Below are 15,176 nucleotides of genomic sequence, written 5' to 3'. Positions count from 1 at the left end.
GGACCTCAAAACTGAACACAGTACTCAAGGTGTGGCTCACATTCAGCCAACTGTTGACCAACACCTCCAGGGCTTTCTGTACTGGGCACCTTTCCAGTCACTCTTCCCCAAGATTGTAGCATTGCATGCAGCTGTTGTGACTAAAGTGCAGGACCAAGCACTTGGCCTTGTCGAATCTCATGCAATTTTCCTCAACCCACAAATCCAGCCTGTCTAGATCCCTCTGTAGAGTCTTCCTCAAGCACATCAACACTCCCTGCCAACTTAGTGTCACCTGCAAACTTACTAAGGATTTCATGTTTCAATCTATTTCCTGGAATAATATCAAGTACCATTACATTAAATTTTATTTTTAAAGTCTTGGTTACTTAAAATGGTACACCTGCAATGCAACCAGCAACCAAACAGCTCACCCTTACAAGATCAGAGTCGTCCCTTTTGTCAGTTTTCTTTCCTGGTAAGGGTGAAGACAGTGTGAATTCTTCATTTTCACTGTGGTCCATTTCAGTACTGTCAAGCCTAGAATAAATGAACATTTATTTTCCATGTTAATACAGTGGGGAATCATTAAAGAAAATTATATAGGTTAAGAACAACAATCTTCAGACGAAACCTATTCCTAAACCATCAACAATCTTGCAGAAACAACCTTTCTCTCTGGCTACCATAGCCATGTATCACAAGCCAGAACATATAAGTCTCAGGACAAAGGTGTCAACCACGAGCAAAGCTGAATCTTCTTTTTTTTCACTGGGAAAGACAAGCAGCTTTCTGAAACAAAAGAGTCTTACTGAGTTTCAAGAGATCTGTGCTTTTGCATACATTTGCATACACTTTCAGATACCACTCAAAGATCCCCGCAGTCAGACTGGCCAAAGCACATACACTTTTCTATGGTGAGGTTTAGGCAAGAAAACAGTAGATTTAAATTTCAGAGCTCGATTCATCCCACAGTTTTCTGTTACTATTTAAGGCAGCAATTTATTTTTTATTTCAGCTTATACATATGGAAATATGGACAGTAATACCACCTGCACAGGTAAAATACTGCAGCCTGAAGATAGAAGGTAATATTAACAAAAGCCAATACACAAGTCATTTTGTTTCATCTGCCCTGGGGTAGGTAGAATCAGCATTTTAAAGTAACAGCACACTTTTTAAAATTAAAATTAATGAGCTATTCAAATATGCAAACTCTGAACTCCCTGGCCTGGGAACTGCATAAACAAAGAAGAAAATCCTCACTTTTACTAGGATAAAATCTGTAATAACTGTGATATACTTAGAAGCTCAGTCTTTATACACTGTCTTAACAGATGCAACCTTGATTGTATATATTGAGACTGAACTGGGAACTACCATTCATACTGCACCATTAACATCACTTTTAGAGAACTTTTTATTGATGTTATCTCCACTCAAAATAGTAATCAGTTTAACTTAGGTGAACTGGGGAGATCATGAATAGAACAAAAAATATTAGCCTGTGAGTGCAGCATTTTTTTAATGAACTGGATGTAGAACAACATTGGGCTGAGATTCATTTCACTGCACAGAGAGAAGAATCTGGATTCCAACATGTCCTTAGCCAGTAATGAATTTTAGCATATGAACCTGCATGACTTGGAAGAAATAAGCCTGCAAAGAGTTGAAAAGTGTTTCTTGCAGAACACTGAACTACAATGAAAATTATGTATTAGTCACAGAGATACCAAATGAGGAATCTTATCTCTAAACACAGTATTTTCTTACACTCTTGAAGTAATGTGAGAAATTATTAATAGTGGGGGATAAAAAATGTGTATCTCTTGAAAAAAATATCGATAAAGTGACTTTCTGTTTAAAAATTAATGTAAGATACAGTAATTGATAACTTAAAAACCCGATGCAAAATAAGCTATAATTTTTAAAGATGGATAACCAGAAGACTTATGTAGCACTACAGTACATTCCTTTCTTCATCACAGAAGGAATGTGAAAATCCCAAAATGTTTATCTGCAACAAGCAAACTGAAGGACAAAATTCTAGAGAAGGAAGTCATGCAAAATCACCACAATGGCCTACCAGTCCTCATTACCTATGATAAAACACCAGCAGGTCATGAGAGACATATATAAATGTATCATATATATAGGATACATATTTAAGACAAAAAAAAAAGGAAGGCTCTCCTATTCTCCTACAGCCAACACTGGCTATGATTTAATTCTGGTTCTTTTGGGAGGGTAGGGAGCTCCGTGGGATGTTTTTTTCTTTGTGTTTTTTGTTTTGTAGTGTTTTTTAAAAAGAATATTTATTTCTGGTATTAGCCAAATGAACGGTTTCAGTTGTACCAATGTGCAACTACAACTTTACTTCAAAATGAGATAATAAAATTCTGTTTCTCACTTAAAAAACAAAGAAATATCTGAAGTTTCCATTACAAATACTTGAAATATTGAAGTTCCTTTGTTGTCTACCAACCTCCCTTTGATCCTTCCTGGAGAGCTTGGATTTGAACTGCTGCTGGCATTGCTTACAGTTTCCATTCGTGAAGATTTGGATTGAGACTGCTTGCCTGCTGACGAAAGAGGCTTATTAACTGCTCCAAGAACATTGGCTGCTTTGGGCTGAAACCAAAAATATAATTCCTTTATTTTAAGCTACACATTTGGATACTGTTTACATGTACTATGCTTATAATATGCACCAATATCACTTATAATATGCACCAATGTCACTTTCTGCCATCAATACCTTAATTTTAGCACAGTAATAAACATTTTCATATGAAAGTTACAACAGATACCAGAAAGAAGCTGACAAAGCTGTAATCAAATAGCTAAATGCCACCAAAACTAGTATTCCTCTCTCTGTCATTATATCCTGTTCCCTTCTCGTTGGTACTACTGGGCTCACCAGATCTTGCAGTAAACCACTTTAGCATTTTTTGTGCGGTTTGCTTTTTGATGATCTAGCTGTCTGCACCACCTCACCATTTTGATTAGATAAGCACCTGTACTGTCAAAACAAGAGCTTCTGATACTTTATGCACAGATTTTAGAACGTTAGGCTTTTAATAGGCGCCACAATTCCACTTAACACCAGAGATTCACTTTGCACTGTGTACAAGAAAAACTGCATGTCCTTTCCAAAAACAAGCCTTGGAGAAAAAAAATCCAGTTAAAAATCTTAGATCTATTAGTTTGGAATTCAACATTCATCAACAAGTAAACGAGGAAGAATTCAAAAGCAAACAAATGTTCACATTCAGACTGGACTGGACTTCCATCCAAGACAGGATTAACACTTATCAGAGTCCACACTAATAGCTCCTCCCTTACCACAGAATCTAGACCTTTTTTTACCCTCGGATGCCATTCTCTGTTTATATCCACCCCACTAACATCCGCTCAAGCTCATCTATTATTCCCAACAATAAAAGATGTCTAGATCAATTCTAATTTCACACTGCTGTCACAAGCAAAAATTTTTGATGGTTTAGCAGTTTGTTACAAAATTTCAGGAAATGAAAAGGTAGCTAGAGGATCTGGCACCAGAAATTTAACAGAATATAAAATCTACCTTAACATTTAAAAATAATTGCTGCTAGGATATATGGAGCTGCTGGAGACAGTCCAGAAAAAAGGCCACTAAGATGAAGAAGAGATTGGAGCATTTCTCATATGAATAGTGTGAGAGAGCAGGGGCTCTGGACTAAATGTCCTCCAGAGGGCCCTTCCACCCTCAAGCATCACTGTTTTCATGACAGCACAAACCATGTTTCTCTTTTAATAAAGTGTACTGTGACATTTTTAAGTTCTGGACAAACTAGCAAGAATGTTTTATGTCAAAAACCGGATGAGAAAACTTAATATTGATTACTGATCAGAAACTGGAAGGCACAAAACTTCCTTTTATGTGTCTTCAGTAGGTAGTGATTCTCTAATCCATGGAGTTCAAATACTCAAATGCACAATACAGTGGTACTAATGCTCCAATTAATAAATGTTGCCTCTCGATTTCTACCAAAAAATATGCTCCTGTTTTTCCTAACCTGCATTCCTCCTCTAGCAGTCAGTTAGTTCCTTACAGCTAATGCTTCATTAGCAAAGTTAAGGGTTATGAAGATACTGTGCTTTCATTTCTTCTGCAAAGTGCCAGATGAATGTTCTCCTGTAATCTGTAACAGGATACATTAATCCAGATGAACACCACAATTTGGTCTTTTCCTTTCCTAGATTTTAATTTTATTCTAAAGAGTAGCTGGGTTCAGTTTTAATGAAAAAACAAACACAAAAACCCAATGCCACGATATAAAAGGATTATTTAGAAAGAAACAAATTAACATAACCAAAGGACAATCTGTTATCTTGTAAGATACAAGATACTGTGAAAGTGTTCAGCTTTGCCAAAGACTTATGTGATTTTTAAAACAATTGATATTGGTTTTCCATAGCTGTCACTTCATATTCAATACTGCAGTCTTCTGCAGAAGAAAAATGGTTAACCATCTTTCAATATTGTCAGATATTATGAGCTTTTATTTTTCACTCTTTCTTTTTAAAGACAACAGGTATTACCTGATAGGACCACAACCCAGCATATATAGTAGCAGTTTTCTCTTCTACCTAGCACTTTGTCTCTACCTTTTTACTAACCTTTTAGTATATAAATCCTTTGGGCATAAATTTTCTTAAATTTGTAGTGCTTCAGTAACTACATTTTAGTTTTCTTCTAAAAGCCACAAATAAAGCAAAAACAACCAAGCCCCCACATCAAATAAAAAGTCAACAATTAAAAAAAATAATAGTAATAATAAAAAGCTACTGAACAAACAAATTAAAAAACCCCACCAAACTAACCTGAACCCACAAATCTTATCAAACCCAAGGCTTCCCAAACCTCCATACCACACGCACCTTTCCAGGAGTGAAAAAAGACTTCATTTCCGGAGGAAGATAATTTTTGGTGTTACTGAAATTCTGTAAAGAAGTGGGGAGGGGAATGAAAAAAAGAAGAAAAACAAAATCACTACACAAGGTATATACATTTTGGAGGTAGTAATGCAAGATTTGCTTTACATCATTTATGCTTTCGAAAACTTAAATCTGAACAACGATATCTTGGGGGAGGGAAGAAAGCTGAGTGTGTGTGTAAATATTTATGGAAACATTTACACACATACATATATTATCAGCTGTATTTAAATAGAGAGAAGTCTGAAGTTAAAAGAACTCTTGACAAAAAGTCCTGAATTACAACTAAAAAGGATTTAAACAAACTTATTTCAAGAAAAATCAGATGCCAAGATATACCTTGTCAGGTTGAGTAAAGTATCTGGCAGGAAGCACAGGGTCTTTAGGGGATTCCAAACTGTATGTTGTACTCTTTGACATAATGATATTCATTGCTACATCACAGACTGTGTATAATTTCTGTAAATAATAACATTTTTAAAAGCAAAGAACATTTTAGAAGTTCATCACAAGTCTTGACAGAAGACAGTATCTTTTGAGCACAGGATTACAAGAATTCAGCTTAAAAGTAATATTCTTAAACATTTACATTAGCCTGCACCTTAAACAGCATATCACAGGGTATTAAAACAATGGAGCAAAACCAAAAATCACTGTAGGCCCAGCAGTTGAAAAGAATTAGATTTCATGATCTTTTCACACTTAAATATAGCATAGGCCATGATTTCAAAGGAAATAAAACCACACCTTGCCTCTTTGGGAAAAGCAGTCAAGTGACAAATATATGTACATGATGCAAAAATTTCAAAACCAAGATCAGAGTTTAAGATGCTCACCACACAAAACACACTGTAGACATTTAATGTATGTATTTTTGCTTCCAATATGAAGCTTATTTTTTGGATTTTCAAAGCAAAATATTATCAGTGGATGATTTAAAGTTGGCATTTAATAATCATAATGAGACAGAAATAGAAGGACTGCAAAATATTACAACTCCCCTGAAAATATGCAAGATCTACTGAAGCACAGGAAAGTAACTGTCAATTACAATAAATGTAATAACTACAATATATAAAGTATCATTTCCCACATACAATTCTATTGAAAGACATTTTAGAGTTGTTGTGTAAACAAAAAGCAATTCATTTCCAGAAGCAGGCCAGAATGAAATGCAATTTCTAACCAAAAGTTATCACCCACTTCATTCATTTTTGGATCATCTGGTCCTTGAGCATCCTTAGTCTGTTTGATATTTTCTACCATTTTTCTGATAAATGCATGGCTGTTGTTTTCATTTTTAGCCATCAGTATTTCCAGTATGAACCACAGGCACCTAAGAGAAACAAAGTACCCCTCATGAATAAAAATGCAAAATAATTCTTTTTAAAAGCACATTAAAGGAAATGGTTTACTCTAGATTTTACCAGCATTATAGGAAACAGATTCTCTAGGACAAAAAAAAACACATTAAGGTAGGATGAGGAGAACAATAAAATTTCCCTGTAAGGTATCCCAGGGCACTAAAAAAGCACATATACTGTTTCTCACAATATTTTACAGACATAACTGCCATCTTTATGTGCACTGGCCAGTGTATTAGTGCAACACAATGAATTAAAAATTCACTTAAAAGTTAAAACAATCTAACCCTAGGAATAACTCTATTAGAAGTAGTCTTACTCTTTAATGTCCTTGAGTTGTTCAATGTCCTGGACTTTGACATAGTCTGGATCATGAGCAAGAAGATGGATAGTATATGGAACAACATACTCTGGTAGAAGTGACAGTAGTTTCTCTGAAAAGCAGAAAAGAGATGCATCAGAAGACAATACACCAAGAGATATGCTTTTCTACTGCAGAGGAAAGCACAGAATTTGAGTTCAGTATACTAAGTATAGGCAAACGCATTATTTCTTTATGATGTTGCATCTCATGGTTCATGTGCAGATGTTTAATGCATGCAAAAATTAAGTACCAGCAATATTCTGGACTGCATGTTTTTTAGTTATGTCAAGGATATAGCTACAGTAACCCCTTACTCCCAATCCTTTTCTCAGTTTGAAGTCGGCATTCTGAAAGATCTGCAAAACAGCAGTAGGGGTAGACCATAAAATCCATGTTAACTGCAAGATGTGAGACCAGCACAACTTCAGGATAAGCTACCATTCTTTCTTTGGTCATTCGGTGTGCAGCCTTGCTGTCAAAACAACTGAAAAAAATACCCTTTGCAGGGAATTCAAACTGCCATAATGTTCTCCAAACCCACAGCCTACCTTCTTATATGGGATAGGAGGTAACACAAAAGCTCTAACAACATAGCAGTGGACTGAGTTTGCAAAACTCAATCCAAATTGAACAGAGCAGCCTAACTAAATTATGACATTCATAGAAGGGTAAGGGTTGGAAGAGACCTCTGGATGTCATCTAATCCAACACCCCTGATAATACAGGTTGCGCAGGAACAAATCCAGTCAGGTTTTGAAAATCTCCAGAGGAGGACACTCCACAGCCTCTCTGGGCAGCCTGTTCCAGTACTCCACCACCCTCCAAGTAGAGAATTTTCTCCTTAAGTTCAAGTGAAATGTCCTGTGTTCTAGTTTGTATCCATTTCCCTTTCCCATATCATTTGCCACAACTGAAAAGTGGCCAGCACCATTCTCATGACTTCCACTCTATTTATATGCATTGGTAAGATTCCATCTTCAGTTTTCTGTTTTCCAGACTAAAAGGACACGAGGTCTTGGCTTCTCCCCATAAGAGAGGCGCTCCAGTCCCCTAATCATCTTTATAGCCCTCTGTTTGACTCCCTCCACTACTTCTCTGTCCTTCTTAAAGTGGGGAGCCCAGAAGTGGAGACAATACTCCAGGTGTGACCTCAACAAGGCAAAGCAGAGGGGGAGGGGAACCTCCCTCAACCTGCTGGCCCTACATGTTCAAAGCATTCAAAATTTATTCTAGCATCCTTTGAGACTTGTAAGTAGTCTTAAACAGGGATTGCAGGAGCAAGTCTTTCCTACATCATGACAGTGAGATGGTCTAGTTTCTTTGAAGATTCAGAACACAAGGATTATTGCAAAAAGCCCTCTCAAGAGTTACAATCACAAAATACACATTCCATGAGGTTAACAAGCTAATTCTTGAGTTAACCATCACTATGCAGAGTGAACTTCAGCACTTTAAAGTTTTGTGATGCATATCACAATAGAAAAGATCACATCCCACAGAGCAAGGACAAGATGAAAGGTACATCCACAGTTAAAAAGCGTTTTGCAGAAAACACCCACACTGGTTTTGTTAGCTTAATGACTGAGAGGAATTGGAGGATGTACAGTATACCAAACTCATTAAACCTGTACCCTGTGCAATAGGCAGGACAGTAAGCATGGAAGGCATGCCAATGTTTTATGTATATTACCATGGCATAAGCATCTGACCTCAAGAGCTGTGTCATAGTATTAAGATACCTATGGATAAACACTTGAATATCCCTGTGAAGGAAAGAGGTAAATTCCTGACCAGTTTTGGGAAGGAAGAAAAAATGGTTTTGAGCTAGTGAGTGATCCTGACAGATATGATCAAGTCTGGAAAAATCTTTTGGTAAGCTTTTAACTATCCCGTATTAGGTTATGCAAAAATAGTCCAAACATCTGTAAATCACTATATATAATAATTTGAAATTTATTTTTAAATATATATATATTCTTATGAGATGTGCATAGTATTTCTCAAGCACATCAGGAATGGTGTGGTCAGCAGAAGCAGGGAGGTCATTCTGACCCTGTACTCTGCACTGGTTAGACCTCACCTTGAGTACTGTGTTCAGTTCTGGGCCCCCCAGTTTAGGAGGGACATTGAGATGCTTGAGCGTGTCCAGAGAAGGGCAACGAGGCTGGTGAGAGGCCTTGAGTACAGCCCTATGAGGAGAGGCTGAGGGAGCTGGGATTGTTTAGCCTGGAGAAGAGGAGGCTCAGGGGTAACCTTATTGCTGTCTACAACTACCTGAGGGGAGGTTGTGGCCAGGAGGAGGTTGCTGTCTTCTCTCAGGTGGCCAGCACCAGAACGAGAGGACACAGCCTCAGGCTGCGCCAGGGGAAATTTAGGCTGGAGGTGAGGAGAAAGTTCTTCACTGAGAGAGTCATTGGACACTGGAATGGGCTGCCCGGGGAGGTGATGGAGTCGCTGTCCCTGGAGCTGTTCAAGGCAAGATTGGACGTGGCACTTGGTGCCATGGTCTAGCCTTGAGCTCTGTGGTAAAGGGTTGGACTTGATGATCTGTGAGGTCTCTTCCAACCCTGATGATACTGTGAAATATAGTACATTTTTATGTCATGGTAGGCCTGAACAGGCCAAAATGGGCCTGAATATGTCCTGACTTGTCCAGACATGTTTTACTGCTTTCCCTCCTTCTGTTGTTGGGAGAAGCAACAGTGGGAAGGGAACACAAAAGCACCTGGTGCCATCATGTCTGTCCAAACCTGTTTACAGGGTACTCACACATGTTTATACACTTGTTTGTGTTCTGACCTAAATGGTAAAAGTAAGCCCTGACTTCACCTAACATGGTTAATCTTGGCTACCTGCTGTTCTGATTGGCTAATGTGTGTCCAAAGGCCCATTAGATTCAGGCTACATAGATAAAAGAGATGAGCAGGCAGATGCACGTACTTCTGCTGCTGCCATTGTTCCTGTCTTAGTTTCTCTCTGCTTCTGACAGTGTTGTCTCTCACTGTCTTAGTGCATCCTGCCGTGCTCTGCTGATCTATAAAGCTAGCCCTGCCACAAAGTAACAAACCCTGATATTTTGGGCTAGTCTGCCTGGAAAACACCTTGCTTGGAGTTTACCAGGAATAGGCTTTAAATGCCTCCATGTGATAGGCTTGCTTAGCCAGCATGACAGCTGCAAGTCTTCTATCAAGACTGCATATCTGCAAGACATCCTGCCTGCCGCTCTGCAAGTTTCCCTGATGAGTCTGGAGCCAAGAGGAACCAGGACCAAATCAGAGATTGTCTGCTTTCTCCCAGCATCCTTGCTAAGAGCCTGGGAAGATCAGAGGCCCTTCAGCAGCTGACAAGATGCCAACAGAACTCAATGCAAGCATTTGGGTGCTGTCAGGAAACTGTAGTTAGCGTTGCAAATTGGGAGCTAATACTAAAAAGCCTCTTTAGCAAAACTCTAACTGAATGTAATTGAATCCTACCCTTCAATCTTAAACAGAAAGGAGCCTCTTGAGTCCATCTAGTGGGCAAGTGGTATATTGACTGCAAGAACTTCTCCAGTTCAGTTGAGTTTAATCTTGTATTATTACTATTTGTTCTAGATCCAGTTATTCCTTTCTATAATGTTTTCACGACCGTTGCAAACAACCTGATAATTTGGGATATAAAATTACACGGTAGGTAGCAACAGTTTTGAATATCAAAATTAATAAACAATATTAATTTTGAAAAAATAGCATCTTACATTAATTAATATCCTCCATTTCAGTTATTGTAGATTTCACAAGACTAACTAAATGACATGTGTAAGTCAAGTCTTTATCCCATTCTTAAAAGTCTACATAAATGGGAATAATGTACAGCTTCATAACGTATCTGGATCTGTTCCTAATAGCAAGGAAGGTGTTCAAAATTTACAAAGGTCCACAAAAGTTAGTGCTGTAAAGTTCCAAGGATACAATTTTAGGAATCTATTGCAGTTGATGAAGTCAATTACCAAGAGCAATCTCTCTACATAGATAACAAGCTATGCTAAGAGTTGAAAGTAATAAAATCACACAATTTCTCTAATTTTTAAGCTATATTTATGTAACTGAAAGTCAGTGTAGTTTGCAAAGCAGTTCAATGTAATTCAGTTGACATTCCACTATTAACTTTTAAAGCACCCTTTGCTTCTTCAAGCACTGTCCTGAATTTCAGATGGCAAGTCTTTTGTGTAAATTAAGGAAAATAAAGATGTGGCAGGGGAAAAAATATTATTATTTCAGAACACTAACAAAATTGGCTTGCCTTAGACATATCCCAAGCAAACCAACCCACTATTACTTGTATTTAATTAGCAGCTCCAGTATAATGCTCATCAAGAACCTGTGAACTCAAGTGGTTTATGATGGCCTGTAAAAGGTCAGTGTGGAAGAAAAAGGCACTTTACTGTCTGGTACTAGCCCTTAGGGAGTTTTTCCTAGGCAAGTTTTACAGGTCACCATCTTTTCAACAAATGGAGAACGATGGAGGAAGACACTATTTAAATAGTACAATCTTACCACAGCTGAGCTTTGCTTAAGATGCAAACAGTTCGAGACATTTTACCTGTTAAAAGCTCACACTGGTAAATCTAAATGTCTCACATTAATCAATGCTAACACTGTAATCCTCAAAAAATTCTGCAAACCATACTTCTCAGAGATTACAGTACCTATCAACTCAGTTGCACTGCTCAAAAGGAAGTTTTCAGCAAGGGGGGGAAAATAAAAACCATCTGATACACTCTGACGTCCTGATGGATAAAAAGAAATCACACACAGAGGCTTCTCATGTCTTCTACAGAGTTTTGACAGTAACTTTGCTCCGTCTACCTTCAGATATTTCAGAAATCACCAATTACTTTTACTCATGTGAGAATTCTTATACTTCCTCCTATAAAATTAGAAAGAGTTTTCGGTTTTAAAGAGGGACAGTCCTAGGATGACTTTTTAAAGACATTTGCCCAATGGATTTTTCTTTTTCACACATTATTGAGGAGGGAAAACCTATAGCTGCTTTTTCCTATGACCATGTAAGAGTGTTCCCATGCTGTATGTGGGCTGCTTGGAGTAAGTCAAAGAAGTAAAAGGACTGATTTCATGAAAGAAAAAACACAGCTAACATCAGTATAACATTAGCTAACAAAGCACTTCCTCAATAAGACTGCTAGCACTGGGAGAAAATTAGATAAAGTTGTCCTGAAGCGCCTACGCTATAGCCCTTTGCCAGTGTAAGACAAGAAGCTACTCAATACAGCAGTATAAACACAAATTCGTACAGCATTTATGGCATTATGGTTGCATATTACTTATTACTGAAGCAAAATTAATCATTGCCACTTTGGTTACAACACAATTAACCATTGAGTTCAAACAGTACATGTTACTGCCTTGAAAAACGACTTCACTTTCGATGTATTTATCCATTTTTACAGCTTTGAACAGAACTGAAAGATATCAGAAATGTTAAAAAGAGAAAACCTAGAGTCTATTTTCAGTTTTCATTTGATACCACTAAGTAAAATTTACAGCTGTGCTATGCATACGAACACAAAACCATCAACATTTTCACAGTCTACTAACATTTACATTTGAACTATAGCACTTGTGCTCTTACCACTAACTGCTGCATGTTGCTTCAGGTATTCCCTTCTGACATTTATGTTCTTCACAAGGCACTGCCTAGCATGAGCTCTTCTTTCTTTCACAGGGTCCTTTGCACACAGTGCACAAATAGCCATATATTCTAGTGGCAGCCGTAGTCTAGAAAGGCCTTTGTGAAGTTTCTGAGCAAATATTTGTCTCACTTGATAACATTCATCCTATAAAAAAAAGTAAAAGTAATAGTAAACTTTTCTGTAAGTAATGTAGACTGTGAAATAAAATACAAACAGACCTTGCAGCCACAGAAACATAAGAATTAAGAATATTTTTTAGTGTTAGTTCGAAGCAATAAAGTTAATTATTTGAAGCTTCCCTTAAGTTCAGGAGAAGCAGTTTAGAAGCTGTACAGGAAGATATCACACACAGGACCCAAGACCTAACTTAGCACAGTACTGAGGCATAGAGTTAATGAATTTGTTTACAACAGGACAACTTACTTTATGGAGCCAAGGTCAAAGACCTGTACCAAAACACTGCTTAGCCATTAGTAATCATTGTGTTGATTTTACTACTGCAATTTAACCAGTTTTCATCAAGCTGTTAATATTAGGAACTGAATAAAATTTAAAGGAATTACCAGATAAATTCAAACACTGGAGAGTGAAATACCAAGCATTCCCATTACACTGTGGAGACCTATGAACTATGACTGACCATGGAAGGAATAACCCTTCTCTAGTAGCTGATATGTAACACAAAGCAAAATAATACAAAGGTGGGAAATGTACTTCTACAGTTTATTAAAAATCTTATTTCTAGAAAAGTTACAGACTTTGGAATTCTGTATGAAAATATCCTGCAGTTACCATTCACTAAACTGCAAACCATTTAGTAATACAGGCCAAGCAAGGTTAACAGAAGTAGCCACAGCAAATAGAAGAAAATGTACAGAAAAGCATAAGGTAAATCACAGCCACCAAAACAGTTTGGCATATTTAACATGCCAAAACCAACCAAAACAATTACCAAGAGGAAACATTTCTCTCTACACAGAAAGCAAAACAAAACATAACATTAAAAGAGTAAACAGCTAGTTTAGTCAAATGACAGAAAAAAATTGAAGAGTTCCCAGCTACCACCCAACCTGAAGTGCACAGACAAAACCCAGCCGCTGGTAGTAATATTCACTCTGCTAACTTTGCAAATGGCACCAAGAAAGATGTTTTTAGATAAAAGAAGCCCCCTTCTTCCTCTGCCCAAAAGTTAAATCCAAGAGAAATTTATCAAGCCCCAACCTCCCTTCTCTGCTTCAAGCCATAGTCTTCTTCTGTGAACTAAAACCCTGAAATGTCTGCTGTAGCCAGAGTTGAAGCAAACTAAGAGCACAAACCCAAACTGTGAGACCCAGTGAAGATACAGAGCTCTTTCCCAGCATAGTAACATCAAAGCCTAAAGCCTTTGGAAAGCTTATTAGGTGTCTGTGCGCAGCTGTTACATTAACAAGGAAACATGTCCACTCTGCCTTGGAGGACAAAGGAGGGTTTACTGATGGTGTTGTGTGGAACAACCTGTAATGATTATTTCTTTTCCTTTAATGCTGAGAATAAACTTAAATTTGGCTCAGTTATACTAGTTCACTGAGAAGGGGAACCAAACTCAACCAAGCTCAACATTTTTAATAGCATAAAAATAAAGCCCAAAGTCTATGCATGCATTGAATTTAATGACAATTCAACAGAAGATCATCATTCAGAATTATTCAAATAAACAGTATTTGCAAAGCAGCATGTACTGCTATGAAATTACATAATACTAGAGGTGGCTTTGACTTGATTGTCTTCATTTGTTACTAGACTTGACAGTATTAAGAATCTGAGTATCTGAACTCAATAGCCTGGCAAAAACAGGGAACTGCAGAAGACCTGAAAGAGGAGAAGTTAATTGTAAGTATTCAAAACCCATTAGAAGCTACTGAGCTTACATTCTAGATTCTAGTAAACAAAACAGCCACAAAAGGAAAAAAATAGCAAAAAATGAGAAAAGGTGATACAAAGGAGCAGATTCACTACAAAGCTAGGACAAGGCTTATGCATAACAGGCCCTGGTCATCGTGGGGGATTTCAATCACACTGACATCTGCTGGAGGAACAACACAGCAAGGCACCAGCTACCCAGGATGTTCCTGGAATGCACAGATGACAACTTTCTCCTCCAAATGGTGGAGGAATCAACAATTAAAGGTGCTATGCTGGACACTGCTCTCACTAACAGGGAAGGGCTGGTGACCCATATGAGGCTTAGGCAGCAGTGTCTCGGCAACAATGTGCTACAATTTAAAATCCTCAGGATATCTAGGAGGATGTATTCCAAGCTTGTGACCCTGGATTTTAGGCATGCAGACTTTGATTGCTTAAGGAATCTGCTGGCCAAAGTACTGCGGGACAAAGCCCTAGAACGAAGGGGGTCCTAGGACAGTTGGTCAGTATTCAAGGATCAGCTTCTCTGTGCCCAGGCCCAAAGTACATTGACAAAGAAGGTGGCAGGAAAGAATATCAGGAGACTTGCCTGGATGAGCAAGGAACTCCTAGACTGTCACACAAAAAGAAACCATATAAGGACTGGAAGAAAAGACAGCTAGAATAGGAGGCTGTTGTGGAAGGCTAATAGGCCTAAGACATGTCCTGGCTTGCCCCACTCTTCTGTTGATGGGAGAAGCAAGGGCAAGAGGAAAACAAAGGCTCGGACCATCATGTCTTCTCCCAAAGTGATAAACAGGCACCCACAGGTGGTGATGCACTTGTTAGTGTCTTGCCCAAATAAGAGTAAGCAAGCCCTGGTTTCACCTAATATGACCAGTTTGGCAAAGTGCCA

The 15,176-nt window shown here is 38.0% G+C and overlaps 1 protein-coding gene across 4 annotated transcripts in view; it reads right to left on the bottom strand.

Annotated features, from left to right (window-relative positions):
* The window catches only part of PDS5B (PDS5 cohesin associated factor B), a 123,042-nt gene that overhangs the window by 11,268 nt on the left and 96,598 nt on the right, over nt 1-15,176 (bottom strand). For 3 of the 4 annotated variants that reach the window (XM_064172853.1, XM_064172872.1, XM_064172848.1), the window contains exons 25-31: nt 12,319-12,523; nt 6,643-6,757; nt 6,163-6,295; nt 5,299-5,418; nt 4,903-4,965; nt 2,465-2,610; nt 414-519 (exon numbers count right to left, since the gene is read on the bottom strand). In XM_064172853.1, the coding sequence (XP_064028923.1) occupies nt 414-519; nt 2,465-2,610; nt 4,903-4,965; nt 5,299-5,418; nt 6,163-6,295; nt 6,643-6,757; nt 12,319-12,523 (888 nt within the window). The remainder of the gene's footprint in view (nt 1-413; nt 520-2,464; nt 2,611-4,902; nt 4,966-5,298; nt 5,419-6,162; nt 6,296-6,642; nt 6,758-12,318; nt 12,524-15,176) is intronic. The other variant, XM_064172861.1, reaches the window with a different exon arrangement.

This window comes from Pogoniulus pusillus, chromosome 3 (assembly GCF_015220805.1).
Source record: "Pogoniulus pusillus isolate bPogPus1 chromosome 3, bPogPus1.pri, whole genome shotgun sequence".
Taxonomy (NCBI): domain Eukaryota; kingdom Metazoa; phylum Chordata; class Aves; order Piciformes; family Lybiidae; genus Pogoniulus; species Pogoniulus pusillus.
Note: the sequence above shows the minus strand (reverse complement) of the source record. Positions and strands in the feature narration are given on the sequence as shown.